General features: G+C 43.3%; 1 protein-coding gene across 5 annotated transcripts in view; it reads left to right on the top strand.

Moving 5' to 3' along the window:
- VLDLR (very low density lipoprotein receptor) overlaps positions 1-22,063 on the top strand; it is a 31,825-nt gene that overhangs the window by 8,484 nt on the left and 1,278 nt on the right. For 3 of the 5 annotated variants that reach the window (XM_057547658.1, XM_057547657.1, XM_057547659.1), the window contains 17 exons: positions 4,954-5,073; positions 8,607-8,729; positions 10,113-10,235; positions 11,901-12,272; positions 12,375-12,497; positions 12,587-12,709; positions 13,151-13,270; positions 13,375-13,500; positions 13,998-14,169; positions 14,773-14,991; positions 16,744-16,862; positions 17,473-17,612; positions 17,935-18,076; positions 18,924-19,070; positions 20,294-20,377; positions 20,763-20,843; positions 21,668-21,837. In XM_057547658.1, coding sequence (XP_057403641.1) covers positions 4,954-5,073; positions 8,607-8,729; positions 10,113-10,235; positions 11,901-12,272; positions 12,375-12,497; positions 12,587-12,709; positions 13,151-13,270; positions 13,375-13,500; positions 13,998-14,169; positions 14,773-14,991; positions 16,744-16,862; positions 17,473-17,612; positions 17,935-18,076; positions 18,924-19,070; positions 20,294-20,377; positions 20,763-20,843; positions 21,668-21,837 — 2,504 coding nt within the window. The remainder of the gene's footprint in view (positions 1-4,953; positions 5,074-8,606; positions 8,730-10,112; positions 10,236-11,900; positions 12,273-12,374; positions 12,498-12,586; positions 12,710-13,150; positions 13,271-13,374; positions 13,501-13,997; positions 14,170-14,772; positions 14,992-16,743; positions 16,863-17,472; positions 17,613-17,934; positions 18,077-18,923; positions 19,071-20,293; positions 20,378-20,762; positions 20,844-21,667; positions 21,838-22,063) is intronic. The other 2 variants (XM_057547661.1, XM_057547660.1) reach the window with 2 other exon arrangements.

The following is a 22,063-nucleotide window of genomic DNA, read 5'->3' as shown; positions in this document are numbered from 1 at the left end:
ACATGTCTGGGTAGCAACGTTAACTATTTAGGTAAGCAAGGCTCCTGGGACATGGGCGCCTTGAAGTAAGTTTGCAGAGTCTGATATCAACTGTGTAAGCGCAGAATTAGTGAGGAAATCTTCAACTCTTCTGGGCATTCAGTCATTCGTTACAAGTGTAAACAACCGTGTAGACGACTAGGTACAAGTGACTTCCAACCCCCTGGCCCAAAGGGGTAGGGATATTCATCCTAAGTATTAGAGCTGAAAGGAAACCCAGATCTAGTCCAACCGTTTGATTTCTTAAAGTTATGGAACCCTTTTCAAATTCTTACACAAAACTCCAACGTTGAAAAGAAATACTGGTTGAAACAGAGGCAGAATGCCCAGGTTCCCTGCTGTCATAGCCTTTCCCCTGACTGCAGCCACCCCGATGCTGCCAAGGCATTCCTGTGAACCCCGTGACTTTGAGGAACCCGCTAAAAATCACATTTACTCCGACTTTTCACCTTTCTGAGCAGATAGACCCTGGGTTGTAGGATGCCGAGCGCTTCTACTTGTAATTTATTTTTTGAGGCATCATTGGCTTTAGCTTAGCCTAAGCATTGAAAGGACCTTGGGTGTCGATAATTTCAAGCTCACCCTGTTCCCTTTATGAAAGTATAATGCTGAACTTGAGACTTAACTGTCATGGATGGAAATAGACTACAGGCCCACAATCCTGTAATCCCCCAAAGCTTTGCAAACCCAAAGCTTAACTCGTTTGGTGTTTTCGATTCTTTTGGAGCTCTGTACGGCAGCATTCCCAGGTAGGCACCACAGGTGTAAAGGGAGAATCTTCCTGAAACTTGGGCAGAAAACCCACCACGCTGCAATCAGGTGTCTGAGCTCTCCCCGCTCTGCACGATGCAGGGAATTAAACAGAACTAGGGAGTCCTTTCTACCCAGGAGCAATCTTTCAGAACAAGGTGCTTAGGAAACTTAAGAAACCGACGCACGGCCATAGAGCTTAGGACATCTCTTCTCTTTAAAGAAAGAGCCCTTTATAAAGCCAGCTAGCTTCACCCACCCCCACTCCCACCCCTCTCCTCTTTTAAAGAAGCAGGGATGGTAGGTTAGTAGCGTACTCCATTCCTAACGCCATTGTTCTTTCTTAATGGAGAGCCGTGTGTGTCATGGTAAAACACAGCTTTATGACCGTCGGGCAGAAGCTTGGGTGAAGGGGAAACGTCTGAGATAAGAGGTAGAAATTAAACTCCTTTTTGTCTTGAGATATTGGAATAAACACTAAGAAAATGCCTGTGTCTGTCCTGAGCCCGCTCAACAGCGACACTTAAAGCAGCATTGCTGGGATTTTAACCCAGCATTTATTGCTGTTGATTGCCTGTATATTACAGTTACATTCAGAGAGCCTCCTTAAGGTGACAGTGGACTAAACACCAGCCTTAGGCTATTGTGCGCCCATATTTAATCCCAGGCCAGCTTGAGTGTCTATAAAATCTGTAGTTACAATCAAGGCTCATTTTTAAAGAGATCTGCCAGCTACCTAACCCCAAGATGGAAAACCATCATCTGACGCCTACTTTTAAGTCCCTGTCCAAGTCGGATTATATGGTTACCTTTTTGACAGCATAGATATCAACATCGATGTTTTTGTCTCATTTTGACCAAACAACTAAAAGCTTTGGTAACTAACACCTTTTCAAAAGGTATTCTAGTTGCAACCTGACTTTTCTTTCCAAGTATATGTATATTTCTGTTCTCTGACTATAAATTGTTCTTTTTTTACTTTTCAAGTAAAGTACTCTAAGTAGATTCTTACCACTCCCACAACAGTCAGAGGCCGTGGGGATAAAGAACTACAGCCAGTGGGCCCTGGAACAGATAACCTCAGCATTGAGAATATTAAGACTGTATCGAGACTCCAGTGATAAAAGGGGGACGGTGAGAGGCAGGCAGGTACTTCATACTTGGTTTCGCGGTATAAAAACTAGCGTGCGATGCTTCCTGACGGCCTCTACCCTTCTCCTTGTTCCCCCTTCTTGTGCCCAATAAAATATTGTGGATTGAATGAATAGTATGAAATACAGGTAGGAAGAGGAGTTCCCTGGTGGCCTAGTGGTTAGGATTCCAGGCTTTCACTGCCATGGCCCGGGTTCAATCCCTGGTTGGGGAACATCCCTCAAGGCACGCAGCACGACCAAATAAATAAATAAATAAAAATGGTTAACATGGTAAATTTTTAAAAATGCCGGGGGTTGGGGGAGGGGTGGATTTTCCTGGTGGTCCAATGGTTAGGACTCAGCACTTTCACTGCTGGAGCCTGGGTTCAATCCCTGGTCGGGGAACTAAGATCCTGCAAGCCACGTGGTGTGGCCAAAAAACTAATAATAATTATTAAAAAATAAAATAAAATAAAAAATGAACTGCAGATAGGAAGTGCCACTGATTCATCCTGCTTTGTATCTGGGTCCTAGCTTAACTACACTCTTGCGGGCAGAGTGGTACACATAGTTTTTAAACGCGTACATTTAGTACCTAAGTAACCACACACCCATATGGTAAACTAGGACCAAATTTTCATCTCCCTGGGAATTAGCCACAAAGTATAGCATGCTCCCAGACAGTAGGGAGCAGCTGATAGTAGGGATGCCAACTAGAGCATTGTGTACATGACACAAGAGTTCCAGTCTGTGCTTGTCACTGTAGCATCTGTTCTTATGCCCACACGCCACAGCTGCAGATGCTGAAAGGTACAGGAAGTCGCAAGGCTTTCCGCTGGGAAGACCTCCCTAAGGAATCTGCATGAACTATATGGCTCCACTGGTTTTCTCGAATATTTGCGGTGTATTTGCTGTAAGCAACCAGATCTTTGCCTTTTATCTCGAAGAAATTACATCCTCCAGAAGGATAGACCTGCTAATGATAGGAAACACCTGAATGTCAGCTGTCCCATTCCAAGCAAAAACAACTAAGTGCCCTACTTCCAAGTATTCATTCATGCCATTATGTGAATTATATTCATACATTGAGCATAGGAAAACTGAGTTTCAGAAAAATAGAATCCAGGTCTGTGGCTCCCACCTTGCTTTGCTTCTCTCACATCACTAAGTTCAAAATGATCTCCCTTTGGGTGTGGAGAAAAGGAAACCCTCCTACACTGTTGGTGGGAATGTAAATTGGTATAGCCACTATGGAGAACAGTATGGCGATTCCTTAAAAAAACTAAAAATAGATCTACCGTATGATCCAGCAATCCCACTCCTGGGCACATACCAGAGAAAACCATAATTCAAAAAGACACATGCACCCCAATGTTCATTGCAGCACTGTTTACAATAGCCAGGACACGGAGGCAACCTAAATGTCCATCGACAGAGGAATGGATAAGAAAGATGTGGGGGCTTCCCTGGTGACGCAGTGGTTGAGAATCTGCCTGCCAATGCAGGGGACACGGGTTCGAGCCCTGGTCTGGGAGGATCCCACATGCCGTGGAGCAGCTAGGCCCGTGAGCCACAACTACTGAGCCTGCGCGTCTGGAGCTTGTGCTCCACAACAAGAGAGGCCGCGACGGTGAGAGGCCCGCGCACCGCGATGAAGAGTGGCCCCCGCTCGCCGCAACTAGAGAAAGCCCTTGCACAGAAACGAAGACCCAACACAGCCAAAAATAAATAAATAAATAAAAAGTAAAAAAGATGTGGTACAAATATACAATGGAATATTATTCTGCCATAAAATGAATGAAATAATGCCATTTGCAGCAACATGGATGGACCTAGAGATTATCATACTAAGTGAAGTAAGCCAGACAGAGAAAGACAAATATCATATGATGTCACTTATATGTAGAATCTAAAAAAATGATACAAATGAACTTATTTACAAAACAGAAACAGATTCACAGACTTCAAAAATAAACTTATGGTTACCAAAGGGGAAAGGTGCAGCGGGTGAGGGATAAATTAGGAGTTTGGGATTAACATATACACACTACTAGGTATAAAATAGATAATCAACAAGGACCCACTGTATAGCACAGGGAACTCTACTCAATATTCTGTAATAACCTATGTGGGAAAAGAATCGGGAAAAGAATCTGAAAAAGAATGGAGATATATATATATATGTATAGCTGAATCACTTTGCTGTACACCTGAAACTAGCACATTGTAACTCAACTATAATATAAAATAAAAATTAAATTAAAAAAATGATCTCCCTTCACCTCTTAACCATACCTTCTTCGTGCTTTTTATCTTATCTTAGAGTCATTTTGTAAACATGTCTTTTTCCAATTAGACCTCAAATTCTGAGACAAGGAACCATGTATTAAACCTCTCGCCTTTTCTAAATATCCTTTACTTTGCTCGTAATAGAAACATCATTGATGAGTAACAGTATAGAATGTGGACAAGAAATGCCATTAAAGGATTAGGATTTGGTGGCATGATCATAACGACACAATTGAGTTAAATGAATGGGAGAAATGAGTCCACAGGTGAATCCCCTGCCCTGCCACCTGCAGTCTCTGGGCAATCTACATTCCTTCTATCTCGGTCTGGCTCCATTGACCCAAGATTACCATTCCAGCCACCATGCCTAGTTTTCAGGAACCAGAAAGGAATAAAATTAAGGAAACTGGATCCCCTGTGCCTTTGAGGATATTTCCCAGAAGTTGTATATACCATTTCTGCTTCCATCCCATTAGCCGGAACTTAGTCCCATGGCTATGCCTCCTGCAAGAGAGGCTGGGAATCTATAGTCTTATCCAGAGGGTGTGTGCCCAGCTAAGAACTCAGTTACTGTCAGTCACTGCCCCAAGGCCCATCCAGCTCTGGCCCCTACAGTGTTATAGCCTCTGAGTCTGCAGCTGTCCCTCCAAGAGGACTCCTATCCATGGGTTTCAGGTAACTGGCATCTCTAACTTATCATCCTTGTGTCCCAGCTTAGCTAAGTGTTCCCTCCTGATTTTAGGAAGAAAAGCCAAATGTGAACCCTCCCAATTCCAGTGCACAAATGGCCGCTGTATTACGCTGCTGTGGAAATGCGACGGGGACGAAGACTGTGCTGATGGCAGTGACGAAAAGAACTGTGGTGAGTAAAGAGCTGGACAGTCGCACCTGCCACCCCACTAGGACTTATGCATTGTATTGACAGATGATGATGTTATATCTTAGTTTCTACAAATGTATCAAGACTCTGAAAAATAGAATCCACTCCTAAGAATTGCTTTGAACTCGAGTCCAAAGATTCTATACTTCCTGGTCTGGAGGGATATGATTGAGTGTTTGATGTGAAGTTAGTGACTTGAGTATGGAATTTTGAAGATACAGTGGAGTTCCTTTCAAATGATAGACCCGGTTGATCTTAGATCAGACAAAATTTTGGTATAGGAAGCTAGAGGAAGGAAGGGGAGGACCAGGAAGAGAGACAGACAGAAGATTGCTTAGAACAGACTTTCTGTTTTTAATTCTCAAATGGTTCCGATCCCCAAAAAGCAAGCCGTGGACGGTAGGAAATCCCCTGCAGTTTCAGGAATTAATTTACTCCTGGTATAGAAACTATAAGCCAGCCCAGATCAAAGATCAGATAAGGATTCTTTTTTTAATTCCCTGTCTACAGAGATGCTGATTTTAAAGCACTAGGCAAGATGGAAGACATTCTCTCCCCCAAGAAAATAGGGATACGCCATCATACCCATCGATTAGCATCTATTAAAAGATCATTATGAGAAATGCCTGTTTTTGCAACCTATGTAACCTCTCATTAAGCCAGGACAGCTGAGAACTACCTGTCAAGATGGCATTTAGGTACCTTGAATACATGCTGAAGTTTGCTTTATGATCCCTTTGTTCTGTGTTGTAAAACTCTTGTCGGTGATAACATTGTCATTTGCCTTTTAAAAGACGTTACATAAAGATGTCCACTTTACAAACTAAAAATCCAGAAGAAAAATAGAAGCTAAATGTAGATTTCATCAACTGCCATCTTGTTATGCCCTTACCTACTTCTTCATGCATCATTACTAAAATGCTATAGTATAAACATACTGGCAGACAGTCCTGTGCTTGAGCTCTCAGAGCAGTATCATGGATGTCTGCATGCCAATATGTAAATTAGCAGCTCATTTGGAAGCAGAGTAAACCCATGCTGCAATATCAGAAAAGAAGCTTATCTCCAGTCTCAGGACCAAGAATAGTTCTCCAATGTGACACATTTATATCATTTGCATTCTAACACTAAGATTTTAATCTATTCTACAAGATATTATTGAGTTCTGTGCTCTTTCTGGGTTACCTGGGTGATATAATTCTCTCCCTAATTTTCTCACTAAAGGACCTCACTCTTGTCCACTGTTCTCTTGGTGTAAGTAGCCATTCTTCTTCTGTGCTAAACTACATTTGGCAAAACGCTTTTTTTTTTTTTTTTAAGAGTAATTATTCTCTCCATGGTGTGAAGTCTTACTTTACCATTTGACTACCTCAGTAGAAACTAACCTGAGTCATTGTAGGGGTCATCGCTGGCTTTTCCTAAAATGGTCTCTGCATAAATCAATTCTAGCTACGTAACAGGAAGGTTTGGAAGAGGTAAGGAGGTAGACGTACCTACAATCAAGATCATGCAAAGTGGGAAAAAGTAAATATATTCTTGGCCAGAATTCGTCTCTGCCTCTCAGATATGAAGGTAGAGAAGGAAAGTGGGAGCTTTGCTCGTGGAAGTTCCGAATGCTTATTTTAAGATGTTCCTCCATGGAAGGGAAAAGCTACACAATTACTTAAAACTTCCAAAGCCAATTCCTATTTTTCCCATCCAACCTCTTGATGTTGAACTTGGTTACAATTTCAGCAGGGCCTTTTCTTTCAAGCATGTCAACTAGCATATTTAGTCAACTTCAGCTTGGATTCTGCAAGCCATGTTCTATCACTCCTAGCAACTCATTCTTCTACAAGTGTTAGGCTGAACTGATACATCAGTAACTCGGATACCCCAAGAATGGAACTGGTAGTTCTCTTCCCCTGTGGCACGTCTAAATTTCTATCCATCTCTCAAGGCCCAGTTCAAACAGCCTGTCTTTACCCTCCCAGTCTGTGCTCAGAATGGAGAGAGAGGAACCCTAGCCATTCAGCTGACCCTGTGTATCTTGTTCACTTTGCAGTATAACGAGTCTTTTCTATCCCTGTAACATCTTATACTTCTTAAATTCATGAGGTCTCTTTACAACCATTCCCTACTCTCTCTTTTGCAACTTCTGAAGAGTATCACAGGGTGAATTACAATTACTGACTCTGAGACCCTCTGGCACCTTCCTGCATGCTCAGGAGAAGATGGGCCTTGGATATCACTTAAACTGTTAACACTGGTGTTTGAGTATTTCAGTGATTTTAGAAGCAGGTATGAATCTAAAAAGTAATATGGCCTTTCATGTTCCCTTGGCTACACAATTTTAGGAGATAAAGAATCCTTTTCAGATCATCATAATTGATCATCCCATCTTGAGTTCTAGAAATTGACTATAATCACTGTCTCCCCATTAACAATATCTGAGGCTAACCCAGAGCGGCTCTCTGGTTTACTACACTCTGAACTCTGAGTGTTGTACCTGGCTTAAACCCCTGACTTGAGGTGGTCCCTTTCATCTTTTCAGCAAATTGTTGGCTTTTAGCTGATTTCCCATTACAGAATATTCGTTAGAGAAGAATGTTTTAAACTGGAAATTCAAGTAGAAAGTATAGGCACACGGGCAAAGAAGAATATAATCTGAGAAGGATGACCCTAGAATACCCAATGTGGTTCCTTGTCAAGACTCTTCTGACTCCCTGACTTCCTCCCAGGTAGGATGACCAAGCTGCCTGCTTTGCTTAGCACGGTCCTGGTCAATGCTTATCTTCCTGGGAAAATTAACACTGTCCCCCTTCTACTGAGATTGCGTCAATTTGGACAACAAATTGCATGGTCACCCTAATTAAGGAGAAAAGGCTGCCCTAGTAAGAATTAGTAGCAGAACTGATACCTTGTCTTAGGCTATTTAACTCTAGTAGTCAGTTACGGGTGCTGGCAGCTTCCATAGCAGGCTCAGTGACTTTTAGCTGGTTGATGTGAGCCCACCCTTCGGATGCTAAATACAACCTCTCTTATACTCAGGTTTGAGCTTTATTTCTTACCTCTGCCCCAATAGACCTGTAGGGGTGACAGTATTCAGTACTGGAGCTGGGTCTTCTGCCTCTGCACTAAACCCATGTGTTGTTACAAGATGCCGCTAGAACAGTTGTACTGTGATCCAGTCGTTTGACTGTTAAACTTGAATGACTTGGAAGAAGTGCATGAAAAGAACAAAATTATTACTGAATCTCAACGTTATCAAGCAGGCAAGAAGTTCATTATAAGGGATCCCTTGACCTCAGTGTCCTCTAAGTCTCTCAAATGATCACCTTCCTCCTCTGGGGAAAAAGGGGGGGAAAAAAAAAAGATTTTTCTAAGATTCTCCTGGATATTGGCAGTTGTGTGCTAACTGACTCAGATTTATTTTTTAGAGTAAAACATATCAAAATGCAGTTGTATCCCCAGTGGGAATGTAGGGCTCTTGGGTGAGTGACTTCAACTTTAACCCTGCAAATCAACTTTCGTAGTGAAGAAGACGTGTGCCGAGTCTGACTTTGTGTGCAACAATGGCCAGTGTGTTCCCAACCGATGGCAGTGTGATGGGGATCCCGACTGTGAAGATGGTTCTGATGAAAGCCCAGAGCAGTGCCGTGAGTGTGACTTGCTTTGGACTTGAACTTTTCCAAGCTGTTCCGTGTCTCATAGCTCTAAGTATTGTATAATCTAAAACTTGGTTAGTTTTCCTTGGCCTCCCTTAAAGTTAGGCCAGTTGACTCCAAGGTCAGTCAAATCATTAACAGCCAATCTTTAAAAACATAAAGAATGTTCTTCCTAGTCTAACAAGACTGACGTTCTCTTGGGTAGCTTCACTATTGAACATTTAAGACTGAAGCCAGAAGATTCAAGAACTCCTTGACTAGGTGCATAGATTTCAAATGTTTGATGATAATGACTCTGAGTGGATGGTACTCTGGTCCTGGAAGCTAAGTCAAGATGTGAGGGTCCCCCCGTGGGCCAAGTATAAGCTTTTAGATGCACAGCATCTCATGTTATGAAAAAAAAATCTATTACGGAAGGGGTAAGGTGACTAGAAATAGGATGATAGAGCAATTTTTAAGAAACATGTAACGTAAAGTTATTAAAGTAGGGAGCTTACAGCTTGTTCTTAAATAAGAGAAACTTCATAGGTATGCACATACGTGTGTGTCCTTAGGCTGATATTCAGGAAAAAGTCTATGAGATCATAGAGGAAGATGATTTGGGACAGTTAAATTAGAATCATTTGCATGTCCTGGTGAAGAAAGTCTCAGTGTTCCTTTTAAGGCAGTAGAGACCTGTTAAAGCACTAAAAGTGGAAATCTAACATGAACAAAGTTTAGGTCCGGAATCAAGCAGAAAGGAAGAGACGTGTGTTAATTTCAGTTTTCCAGGCAAGAAGTAAGGGAAGTTATATGAGCATTGGCCAAGGGAGGTGAGTTACCATAGGTGAAGACGGGTTCCATAAAGATTCAGCCCCTAGTGGGGGATGACCCCGTAAAGTCAAGAATTAGGGGGTGTCCCTACTTTGCAAGATGTCAGTGGAAAGGAGGTTGTGAAGGAGGCCTGTGAAGGAATCCAGGCAAAGGAAGACTTCATAGGTGATAGACCATCTGGCTTTTAATGAAGTTGGGATTAGGTTGCCAGTATCTGGGTCTGTCACTTGATACCCAACAGATAAATAATGGTCAAGGAGCAGGCCAGCCAGTGAACATAACCACGCCAAGTAAAACAAAAGCCAGGACTGCGCACACCGCGGAACCTTGACGGAATAGCACGGTCAAGGCTCTCAGGTGGACTGCCAGGTAGCCTAGGTTGGCATGGCTCCCAAGCCATGGAGCTGTCGAAGGATCTGCCCAGGCTTCAGCTAGTAAGTCGAATTTCACCCGTGTGCCCGGCCACTGAGTTACAGATGTCACCACTTCCAGGCAGCACAGGAGCAGCAGCTTTGCACTCATGAGTTTGGAGGCTCTTTTGAGACTGTATATCATCAACAGATATGAGAACATGCCGCATAAATGAAATCAGCTGTGGTGCCCGTTCCACTCAGTGTATCCCAGTGTCCTGGAGATGTGATGGTGAAAATGATTGTGACAGTGGAGAAGATGAAGAAAACTGTGGTAAGAAGATCAGTGTTGAGTGGCTTATCCCAAAGACCCTTTTGCTCAAAGAAGGGTGGGCATGAAGGTGCAGTTGACTTGACTTGCCTTTTAATGACTTCACTCTCTGCTGTACTAGTTGTCCTTCCTAACTGCCCTCAAACTCTGAGAGAAGTTCGCATGGTAATTGACCATGGCTTGCTTGGGTGTTTCTTCTAGGCAAATAGAAATAAGAAGGTAAGTCATCCAAGGCACTTCCATGTAGAAGTAGCTCAGTGAAGCTGCAATTGTGTGGACTCTTGTCTCAGTCAGGGCAGTAACTCGTGGGCCTTCCTCACTTGGGCTCAATCAAGCTAGAAAGGGACGAGGGGCAGCAAACACATCCCTAGGTCGAAAATTGGATCTGCTTAGTGGAATAAACTACTTGAGTCTCACACAAGCATTTCTCAGCCCCCAAACTAGTTTTTCTTTTAACCTTTCTAAAAGTTAAACTGGCACAGAAGTAGGAATTAACATCTTGCTGGCAGATACCCAAAGATAACTCTACCCAACTGATGGTACCTTTGTCTCCTATCACAGTTCCTGCCTGTAAATGCTAACTCTGTTTCCTAGCCTTTCATGTTTCTGCTCTTGGAAAATATGTAATAAAATGCTCGATGTTAAAGGTGAGGCCCTGGGAAAATCTCTAGGTTAAACAAACATTGCATTGAATGTTCTTTCAAGCTACCGCCCTTTTTATAGGGCCTCCTGAGACTGACAAGCACAGGCCTCTTGATGCAATAAGTGTACAGCGAGCTGAGGGTACTTGTAGTTGAAACACCAGTCTTGCGCGTAGAAGTCACCTCCTGAGGTCATTACCACTGCACCTAGTCCAATGAGTTTTGGCATTAATCCTAGAACTGAGCTTTACGGATTGGTAAGCTGTGGCACTGCCATGTGTTTCCCTCTTAAATCCAGACTTTGCTTCCCAAGAGAGTCGTGGTCTCCACCCCAATTACCACCAATTTTTGACCTTAATTAATTTGGCAGGAATTTGAGTCAAAGTACAAACTGGCTAGTCTGACTAGCTTATCATTATTAGTGCACCTGGCTGCTAGATTGCGGTTCTAGCCCCAGAAGTGACTTTCTAAAACTTGAAAGTATTGAAGACCTGTTATTCCTGATTCTTGTTGGAAGGACCAAAAGAGAAGGAACCGTGTATGGTGTTATAATACACGGGGGCTACTTTTTGGTGATGGTGTCATAATGCTTATTATGAGTGAATGTTTGCTTATATACCTGATGCATGATAATCTCAGCTCATGATATGTGGCCTGGCCTGATGAGCAGTATATCCATTTAAAGATAACTCATGTCTGCCTTCCCCAGTGAAGTCTCTTGTGACAGTTTATGTTATTAATCACTGTCCCTTTAAGATGCATCTCATCTCAAATTAATTTCTAGTCTTCAACTATTTTCTCAGTCCTTCATTTCTGTTCTTATTCAAATGTCCTAGCATCTTTTACATGGTAAGACTGTTTCCTAGTATTCTGGGAACTGCCTATTGATATAATCTGACTTTAGCTTTTAAGTTAGGCAAGAAAGCTGGGATTCATGATCCATGATCTGCATGTTAGATTTTGGGACAAGATGCTTGAAAGGACGGGTCTGGATGCATTTTCAGTGGGGCATCCTCTCTCTCCATAGGCAACATAACATGCAGCCCTGATGAGTTCACTTGCTCCAGCGGCCGCTGCATCTCCAGGAATTTCGTGTGCAATGGCCAGGATGACTGTAGCGACGGCAGCGACGAGCTTGACTGCACCCCACCCACCTGCGGGGCCCACGAGTTCCAGTGCAGCACCTCCTCCTGCATCCCCATCAGCTGGGTGTGCGATGACGACGCAGACTGCTCGGACCAGTCAGATGAGTCCCTCGAGCAGTGTGGCCGCCAGCCAGTGATCCACACCAAGTGCCCAGCCAGCGAGATCCAGTGCGGCTCCGGCGAGTGCATCCACAAGAAGTGGCGATGTGACGGGGATCCTGATTGCAAGGATGGCAGCGATGAGGTCAACTGTCGTAAGTAGCTTTCCTATCAGTATGGCACGTTCAGTTCTCTCCCACGTATCAACCAGGGACGCTTTGGCTGGCCTCATCCCCTGCCGTTCCCTCCCGCTGTAGCTTCCCGAACCTGCCAACCTGACCAGTTTGAGTGCGAGGATGGTAGCTGCATCCACGGCAGCAGGCAGTGTAACGGCATCCGAGACTGTGTCGACGGTTCTGATGAAGTCAACTGCAAAAATGGTAAGGGTCCCTAGTTGTGGGTTGTGAGTCAAAGGACTGCTCTGATCAGACCCACGAATGGAATCTCTCTTCTGTGTTTCTCTTTGTAGTCAATCAGTGCTTGGGCCCTGGGAAATTCAAGTGCAGAAGCGGGGAGTGCATAGATGTCAGTAAAGTGTGTAACCAGGAGCAGGACTGCAGGGACTGGAGTGATGAGCCCCTGAAAGAATGTCGTAAGTGAAGGGGTTGCTTGAGGACAGATTCGGGAAGGTTAATTAGACCCGGCAGAGCTAATGTGGTTTGGAGCCTGCCTAATGCCTGGGTAAACTAATGAACTAGGTTCAATTGTGGGGCTTAAAAGTGAAATTTTATGACTTAGAAGTAGTGACAGAGTAGTTCCTAGTTTCACCCCCTTTAAGATAACCAATCAGCAATAGAGAAACTTGACTAAATACTGCTTAACTAACTGGTAACGTGCCAAGGAGATTGGGTTTACTATTCCCCCAATACACGCTGAGATGCATATCTATAAGACGGATTATTAGATCTTAGAAAAATCATGGGCTTGACCAGACCATCTAGATAAGTTATCTCAAACAGCCTGGATTTTAAATGTTAATAGGACAAATATCAATTTGAGTGTTGAGTTATACTCTACTACCTTTTGATTTCAGATGTAAATGAATGCTTGGTTAATAATGGCGGATGCTCCCATATCTGCAAAGACCTAGTTATAGGCTACGAATGTGACTGTGCAGCTGGGTTTGAACTGATAGATAGGAAAACCTGTGGAGGTGAGTCAAAGAACAGAGCCCAAGACCCGGGGGTGATGGGAAAGGTCAGTAGATCTCCGTAGGTTATCTAGGAACAGCAAGACTAATTCTAATTTCCCTCCTAGATATTGACGAATGCCAAAATCCGGGAATCTGCAGTCAAATTTGTATCAACTTAAAAGGCGGTTACAAGTGTGAATGTAGTCGTGGCTATCAAATGGATCTTGCCACTGGCGTGTGCAAGGCAGTAGGTAAATGGACTTGGACTGGTGTTGCTCTGGTACCTTTATGAGTACGTGATTATGAAAGGTACAGCCAGTGACTACAACAGTCAAACGAAATATAAAATTTAAAAAGTACTTAAGAGCAATGATACTAAACTCACAGTGCAATATCATAGGTTAAATAGCAAATTGTTGCCCCAGACTCCTGCCTTGGTCAGTTCCTTTTGCATATGGTACCTTGAATATCTGCTTACTCTCTGCTTCCAAAACTTGAGTGCAATTCAAATAAGTAACTTATCATCAGCCACCCTCTTATTGAATGCTGTGACTCCAGGACTGCCTTCTTAAACCATAGGAAGTGCTGAAGTGCCTGCAGGTCCCAGGGCATGGACTTCAGCAAGAGTACTCCTGAGGTGTTCAGCAGTGCCCTCACTTTTTAAGTGCTCCTCTGTTGGGAGGAGGGGACTTGGAAGGACCTTGCCTTCTTACAGCAAAACTAAATTAACCTGACTCCTGTCTTGCAGGCAAAGAGCCAAGTCTGATCTTCACTAATAGACGAGACATCAGGAAGATTGGCTTGGAGAGAAAAGAATATATCCAACTAGTTGAACAGCTAAGAAACACTGTGGCTCTCGATGCTGACATTGCTGCTCAGAAACTATTCTGGGCTGATCTAAGCCAAAAGGCCATCTTCAGGTAACTCTCAGTTCTTGGTGTCTTCGCCTAAGTCGTTGTCACTGGCCTTTGGGAAGGTTTGGAGGAATTTCTCTTGTGTCTTGCTCCAATCTAGCATCTAACTAGTTGGGAATAATAATTCTAAACACTGATTCTTTATTAAATTACTGTCAGTTCCTCATTAGAAAGTAACAATCGCCTATAAAATAAAAGATGGCTACAACTATAAGATTATAACAGACAACATCTTGATTTTTCCAATTTTCCCCCCTTTCTCTCCAGTTAGTTGAGAACTGTTCATAGTTGCTACAAATAGAAATGGTAGTGATAGCTTTTTCTTAATGGCAGCTATAGAGACTCAGGTGATGGTTACTGAAACAAATAGCTTCACTTAGAAGTGTGGTGTTCTTGCGTGTAGAATACAGACCAACAACGAGATAACCTACAGTATTGTTTAGAATCAGTAAGCAGCATGGTTACATAATTTGAGTGGTGAGCTGAGCTATGGGGTTTACTAGAGTTCTTTCTGAACAAAGTTGTTGACCATTTTGTGAGCAGAAAGTCCATTCTCCAGGCTCCGATGGTGTCAAACTCTTAAATTTCTTGTGACCTATTCTGTTTCAGTGCCTCAATTGATGACAAGGTTGGTAGACATGTTAAAATGATCGACAATGTCTATAATCCTGCAGCCATTGCTGTTGATTGGGTGTACAAGACCATCTACTGGACTGATGCGGCTTCTAAGACTATTTCAGTAGCTACCCTAGATGGAACCAAGAGGAAGTTCCTGTTTAACTCTGACTTGCGAGAGCCTGCCTCCATAGCTGTGGACCCGTTGTCTGGGTTTGTATTCTGTGCTTTTCATCATGTAGCCTTTCGGATGCTATGTGCATAGGTCAGGAGCTTTCCTCATGCCTAAAGCAGTACTGAAATCCCAAGACTTAGCAGCTCCCCACAACAAAGAATCATCCAGTACAAGATGTCAGTGGTGCCACGGTTGAGCAACCCGGGAATGGCCTCATCTATACGACAGGCCCTCCCTGAGCAGATGACTGCTGGTTCACATTAGTGAAACAACATTTCTGATTTGAGGTACACCAAAAGCTGTATCTAAACCCTTATGCCCACCCAGCTTCTATGCAAGTGATTTTTTTAAATTGAAGTATAGTTGATTTACAATGTTGTGTTAATTTCTGCTGCACAGCAAAGTGATTCAGTTATACATATATACATTCTTTTTCATATTCTTTTCCATTATGGTTTATCACAGGATATTGAATATAGTTCCCTGTGCTATACAGTAGGACCTTGTTGTTTATCCATTCTATGTATAATAGTTTGCATCTGATAACCCCGAACTCCCAATCTATCTTTCCCTCACCCCTGCTTCCCCTTGGCAACCACAAGTCTGTACTCTTATGTCTGTGAGTCTGTTTCTCTTTCATAGATAAGTTCGTATCGCTATGCAAATGATTTTTAATTTTTGTCTGAACACTTTATCAGGTCAGCTCTGGATGATCCAACCTAAGTAGTAGCATGAGTTGTAAGGATTTTGGTAACCACATTACCTCTAGGCTTTCATCTAAATGTGCAAGTTGTCTGAAAGTCCAATGGAAATAAACAGACCTCTCTAGAAACATTTCACTGAGGACTTCCCCCAAATTGCCCCTAAATAATATAGAAAAGCAGCTGTTAGGAATTTGACTATAAAGAAGATGTGGTACATATATACAATGGAATATTACTCAGCCATAAAAAGGAATGAAATAGTGCCATTTGCAGAGACGTGGATGGACCTAGAGACTGTCATACAGAGTGAAGTAAGCCAGAAAGAGAAAAACAAATATCATATAATATCGCTTATATGTGGAATCTAGAAAAATGGTACAGATGAACTTATTTGCAAAGCAGAAATAGAGACACAGATGTAGGGAACAAACATATGGCTACCAAGGGGGGAAAAGGGGGTGGGATGAATTGGGAGATTGGGATTGACATATATACACTACTGTGTATAAAATAGATAACTAAGGAGAACCTACTGAATAGCACAGGGAACTCTACTCAGTGCTCTGTGGTGACCTAAATGGGAAGGAAATCCAAAAAAGAGGGGATATATGTATACATAGAGCTGATTCACTTTGCAGTATAGCAGAAACTAACACAACATTGTAAGGCAACTATACTCCAATAAAAATTAATAATTAAAAAAAAAAAGGTATTTGACTAAGGCTATAGTAATCACAATTGGCCCCCATGAAACCTCACTAGAACCCAGTCAGCCCACCCCTACTATAAAACTTAACAGATATTCATCTTTTACTCCACTGAAAGAATTGGCCTTTTATACAGGAAATATATAACCTGTGACTTTGGGCTGAAATTTAAATATCAGACTTATATAGTTTAATATAGTTAATAATGAGCTTGTAGATTCAGTGTTAACTTTTGTTTACCCAGAACATAATTTAGACCCTCAAGTGGCACAATTTGTACCCTAGAGTTTTCTGCTCACTCTTTGAAAATGTCTGTCTCAAGCTGCAACTTTATTCCTTCTAAACCACCAAGGCTTATTTCTAATTTAATTCTTCCCAGCTTTGTTTACTGGTCAGATTGGGGTGAACCAGCTAAAATCGAAAAAGCAGGAATGAATGGATTTGATAGACGGGCGCTGGTGACAGCAGACATTCAGTGGCCTAACGGAATTACACTCGGTATGTATGTTCTTCCTTCCTTGATCACAATTCGAGTGTCTGCAGAGTTTTAACTAATCTCCATAGTTAATTCTGGACTACAGCAGACAACTCTCATGGTGCCTTCTTTAGCAGGGACTTAGGATGAGAGGAACCGAACAGTACAAGTGGAATGGTGGACTTAACAGATGACATGCTCCATAATTACTAGCCTTTCTATCCATTTGGAGCTAATATGTGACATGAATTAGGTGAATCTTGGGCCTTGTGAACTCTCATCCTACATACTCCTGGCCTAGGTGCCCTAGCATTTCCTGAATTGCAGGCTCATAACGGTTTTCTTCTGGCTCCTAAGGGGAGAGCAACAAAATGCTCACCTCTTTTAATACTTCTATAATGTCACTAACACTTCTTAAGTCAGTTACTTTGACAATCTCAGGTACCCCTTGAGTCCCCCCAAATGAGTGTGGGTACAGATTCTGAATGCTGCTTCACAAGGTTGGTGGGACCCTGTTAACAACCCCTGCTGGAGAAGGAACCGTGAAAGTAGAGTATTGGATTCCTTAGCTATTTTAAATGGAAGCGGAGCAGTACTGACTTCTTATACAGTGACCATTCTTCCCCTACCCAGACCTCATAAAGGGCCGTCTCTATTGGCTGGATTCCAAATTGCACATGTTATCCAGTGTGGACTTGAACGGCCAAGATCGCAGGATAGTCCTAAAGTCTCTGGAATTCCTAGCTCATCCCCTCGCACTCACAATATTTGAGGTAAGACGTGTGTCTCACATCTAAGTGTGTACCTCTGAGTTACTGTAGCACCTTGGGGAGAAAGAACAGGGGAAGGAGGGAAGGACAGAGGGGCATGACTTGAGAAACTGCTTTCACCTAAAACCTGGGACAAATGACATACTGATTCCTCATAGCATTTTAAGAAACCTGAACTCATGCTTCTCTTAGAGGTTTACATCCGATGTCCCAGACCAGCTTTAAATAAACTTGGTCCATTAAATTACCAGTAAATAATAATGACCTTAGAGACTGACTCGTGTTAATCCTACACGTACATACTAATATGGGGGTTCTGTTTTAGGATCGTGTCTACTGGATAGATGGGGAAAATGAAGCCGTCTACGGCGCCAATAAATTCACTGGATCGGAGCTGGCCACTCTAGTTAACAACCTTAACGATGCCCAAGACATCATCATCTATCATGCACTTGTACAGCCATCAGGTATTGTGGGGAAGCAGAGCCCCTCGTGGCTACTTTCAGGGTAGCAGCATGACACAGTGCCCCTGGGTATCTGTAGCTCCCTAGCAACTCAGCTTGCCCTACAATGGAACTTTCCCCTCCTGGACCCTCCCTCAAACCTGGTGCTGGGTATATTTTATTCTGACTCCCAAGTCAAAGAGCTTGAGTACTTCATCTCTTAGCTGCCCTCCCAACCATCAGTGTTCTGTCTTTTATTTCAGTCCCTTCCATATCTCCTTGGCATTCATTCCTCCTTGCTAGGACTATTGCGCTGGCCTCCAAAGTAGCTTTTATGCCACAGCCTTTTCCTCCCTCCCCACCATGGCACGTCTAGTATGGAATTGTGTGCTTCCTCAAACACTATGGTCTCCTGCTCAGAATACTTGACTGGTTCTATCCAAATGAAACCCTTAAACCTCCCCATAGCTGGGTTCCTTCCGTTTTGTGGGAGCGAGGCAAAGCCACAGAGCATGCTTCTCTCCTTCCTCTGAGCCTCAGACTAGCCAGTTTGTAAGCTTTGGACCAATAGTGAGGCCAGGTCCGGTCACCCATCTCCTTTCCCCACCTCTTCCCTCACCACCCATCTGTTTACGGCGTAACTCTTATCCTACTTCCAAGAAGTTTCTTTGGCTCTTTGCTGTCCTTAGAGCATGCTGCCTGTACCCTTAAGTTTATCCCTCATTGGTATTGGTTTAACTTTAGGGTTTGACAGAGTATACAAGTTTAGGCTCCTTGGAGACAAGGAGTCATGTCTTCAGCATCTAGAACCAAGCTTTATGTATAGCAGGCACTGGAAGACCCATTTTAAAGGACTTTTCTTTCTGAACAGGTAAAAATTGGTGCGAAGAAGACATGGAGAATGGAGGATGTGAATACCTCTGCCTGCCAGCCCCACAGATTAATGACCACTCTCCAAAATATACCTGTTCCTGTCCCAATGGATACAATCTAGAGGACAATGGCCGAGAGTGCCAAAGTAAGGCTTTTTACTTTTCAAACACAAGCAGGACATACAACAGGCATTAGAGTAAAACACTAGCTACAAAAACTAGCCTGGATTTTAAGAATTCTGTTTTAACTCACTCTTGGAATAGATTGGAGAACATATCTGCTACTGTTGCATGCCAGGAGTTCACATCACTACTTCAGGACTAACTCATTTCAACATTAGATGAGTCTATAGGTGACTATGCTGATTTATACCAATTACAGCACTGAGCCAGCCAACTTGCAGATAATTAAACAAAGTCTTAACATTGTCCTCCAAAGAGAGAGGCCTGAAATTAGGCTTAAAAAAGGCCTTGGGGGACTTCCCTGGTGGCTCAGTGGTTAAGAATCCGCCTGCCAACGCAGGATACATGGGTTCGATCCCTGGTCCGGGAAGATCCCACATGCCACGGAGCAACTAAGCCTGTGCGCCACAACTACTGAGCCTGGGCTCTAGAACCCACGAGCCACAAGTACTGAGCCCGCATGCCGCAACTACTGAAGCCTGAGTGCCTACTGCCGGTGCTCCGCAACAAGAGAAGCCACCGCAATAAGAAGCCCGCGCACCGCAACGAAGAGCGGCCCCCGCTCGCCGCAACTAAAGAGCAGGAAGACCCATCGCAGCCAAAAAAAAAAAAAAAAAAAAAAAAAGGCCGTGGTTACAGGAAACCTTCTGGCCCCAGTGGGTGACATTATCTTAAACTGCTACTTAAATGAAACATGCATTTTAGTCTCCTGTTCTTAGCTTTTGATTAACTGGCAAATTAAACTCGCGGGTTGTGAGCAAGGATCTCATATTGTGAGGTTTTTATTAGCGTGATACTGAGTCCCTATGGGGACTAGCTCCGTTTACTGAGAAAGCAGTTATCAGACAGGCAGGAAGACTGGTATGCCTGGTGGTCTGGTTTTGAGAGCATTTCTTGCAGCTTCCAGGAGCCTGGGACTTTGCTTAGAGGGGTCCTTAAGTGAGGCCGTCGGTCCTTTTGAATTGTCCAATTGCAGATGCTTGCGATTCTGCCCGAAGACCCCAGTGTCTCTCTGGTTTTGCTGCTGTTTCCCTTGGTTGTGGCACACCCACCCTGCAACTTGGTTTGGCAGTGGTTTGGCCATTTCCCGCAGCGTTCAAATAACCCATCACATGGCTTGTCTGGGCTAAACGGCTAGCCACTCTGGAACCTTGGCATTGACCCGGTTCTTGGTTTTATAATTCAGGTACTGCAACTACTGTGACTTACAGTGAGACAAAAGATACCAACACAACAGAAATGTCACCAACTAGTGGACTAGCTCCTGGAGGTATTGGGTTCCGTTCTGCAAACTGTTCATCTCAGCTAACAGCCACACTCTTTGTACCTACCTGTTCCTTAAATCATTAATGCAGCCTTTAACTACTCGTTCTGCCCCTAATTGGTAACCTATATTTAAACTCCAAAGACTTAAAACCTGCAACTCTTAGCCTGACCTGACTCATTAAGATTTCTCTGAGACAGCTGTTAATGAAATGGCTATTATAGCATGAGACTCGCAAATACTTCTAGACCGGTTATTCTTGGTACATGATTGTAGTAGATATTGAACATCAGTGATGGATGCAAAAGGGCATGAGGCTGTCTACCAGGTGGTTGAATTTCTAAGTCTGAATGCAGATCCTTCTAAACTGATTCCTTTTATTCCCCTGTAGAGATCAACGTGACCACAGCAGTATCGGAGGTCAGTGTTCCCCCAAAAGGGACTTCTGCTGCCTGGGCCATCCTTCCCCTCTGTAAGTAGATTCCCCATGTATCTGGATCCAAGGAACTTCTTAAATACCCGATGGGTATTTCTAGTTCATCTAGAGATGCCCTTCCCATGGCCCCTGTCATAGCCCTCGTGACACTGAATTACCCTTGCTCCCCTCACCAGCCCGGCACACTGATTTCAGAGTCCACGGCCTTCTCTACAGTGGTATCCTTAGCACAGCAACCGGCAGTGATGAATGGTGCTTACTGCTTTCTACTTCGGAGCTGTTCGTCTGGCTCTATCCCCTTTCATAATAAGTCCTTTCCAGTGAAGCGCACTGTTCTTTTCCCCTTCGAAATATGTACAACACTTCATACAGAGGAGATACACAAATGCTAAAATGAGTTCTTGAGGAGTTATAGAACTTGTAGAGGGTAAATTAAAAACAGTTAAGAATTTTCAAACCCTCTAAAGCTATTCTGGGGCATGTGAATTCTAAAGCACGATGCCAAATGGCCTCTTTATCCTAAATTATGGGATTCCAAACTTGGCTAACAAACCAGGAGGACCACTTGAAGAGCCCTCCAGAAGCTTCCGCAATTCGAATTCAGTCAGCCTGGGGAGGGGCCCAGGACTCTACACTTGCCCAGATGGATGTGCTGAGCACCAGAGTCTATAGAATAACACAACCTCTGGTCTGAACTTGTTTTAAGCTCCCAGCCCATTTATATTCTAACTTCTAGTCATCCCAGCGTCCTAAAACTTGAAGCTTTGATTAATGTCAATTATCATGGATTCTTTAGCATGATCATTTTTGTATGTTTTGAATCTGGACCTTGTTTAGTCACCTTCTAACTTTTTTTTCAGTGCTCTTAGCAATGGCAGCAGTAGGTGGCTACTTGATGTGGCGGAATTGGCAACACAAGAACATGAAAAGCATGAACTTTGACAATCCTGTGTACTTGAAGACCACTGAAGAGGACCTGTCAATAGACATCGGTAGACACAGTGCTTCTGTCGGACACACGTACCCAGCAGTAAGTCAGCTTTGTGTCTTTATGTACCATGACTCGCGGTAGGACTTTTTGGAAAGGAGACCACAACTCAAGCTATGGCTGCCTGCCAAATACTTCATCTGCTACCTGGAGATTAGACAGTCTAGGCTGTTAGAACTTAAGTAAGTCAGTTGACAAGTATCTGCCCCAAACAGAATGACGAGTCAATTAAGGACATCACTCTACAATTTGAGATATTTTGGGTTAT

This window comes from Balaenoptera acutorostrata, chromosome 6 (genome assembly GCF_949987535.1).
Source record: "Balaenoptera acutorostrata chromosome 6, mBalAcu1.1, whole genome shotgun sequence".
In the NCBI taxonomy this organism is placed as follows: Eukaryota; Metazoa; Chordata; class Mammalia; order Artiodactyla; family Balaenopteridae; genus Balaenoptera; species Balaenoptera acutorostrata.
The sequence above is the reverse complement of the archived record's forward strand: the minus strand, read 5'-3'. Positions and strand labels throughout refer to the sequence as shown.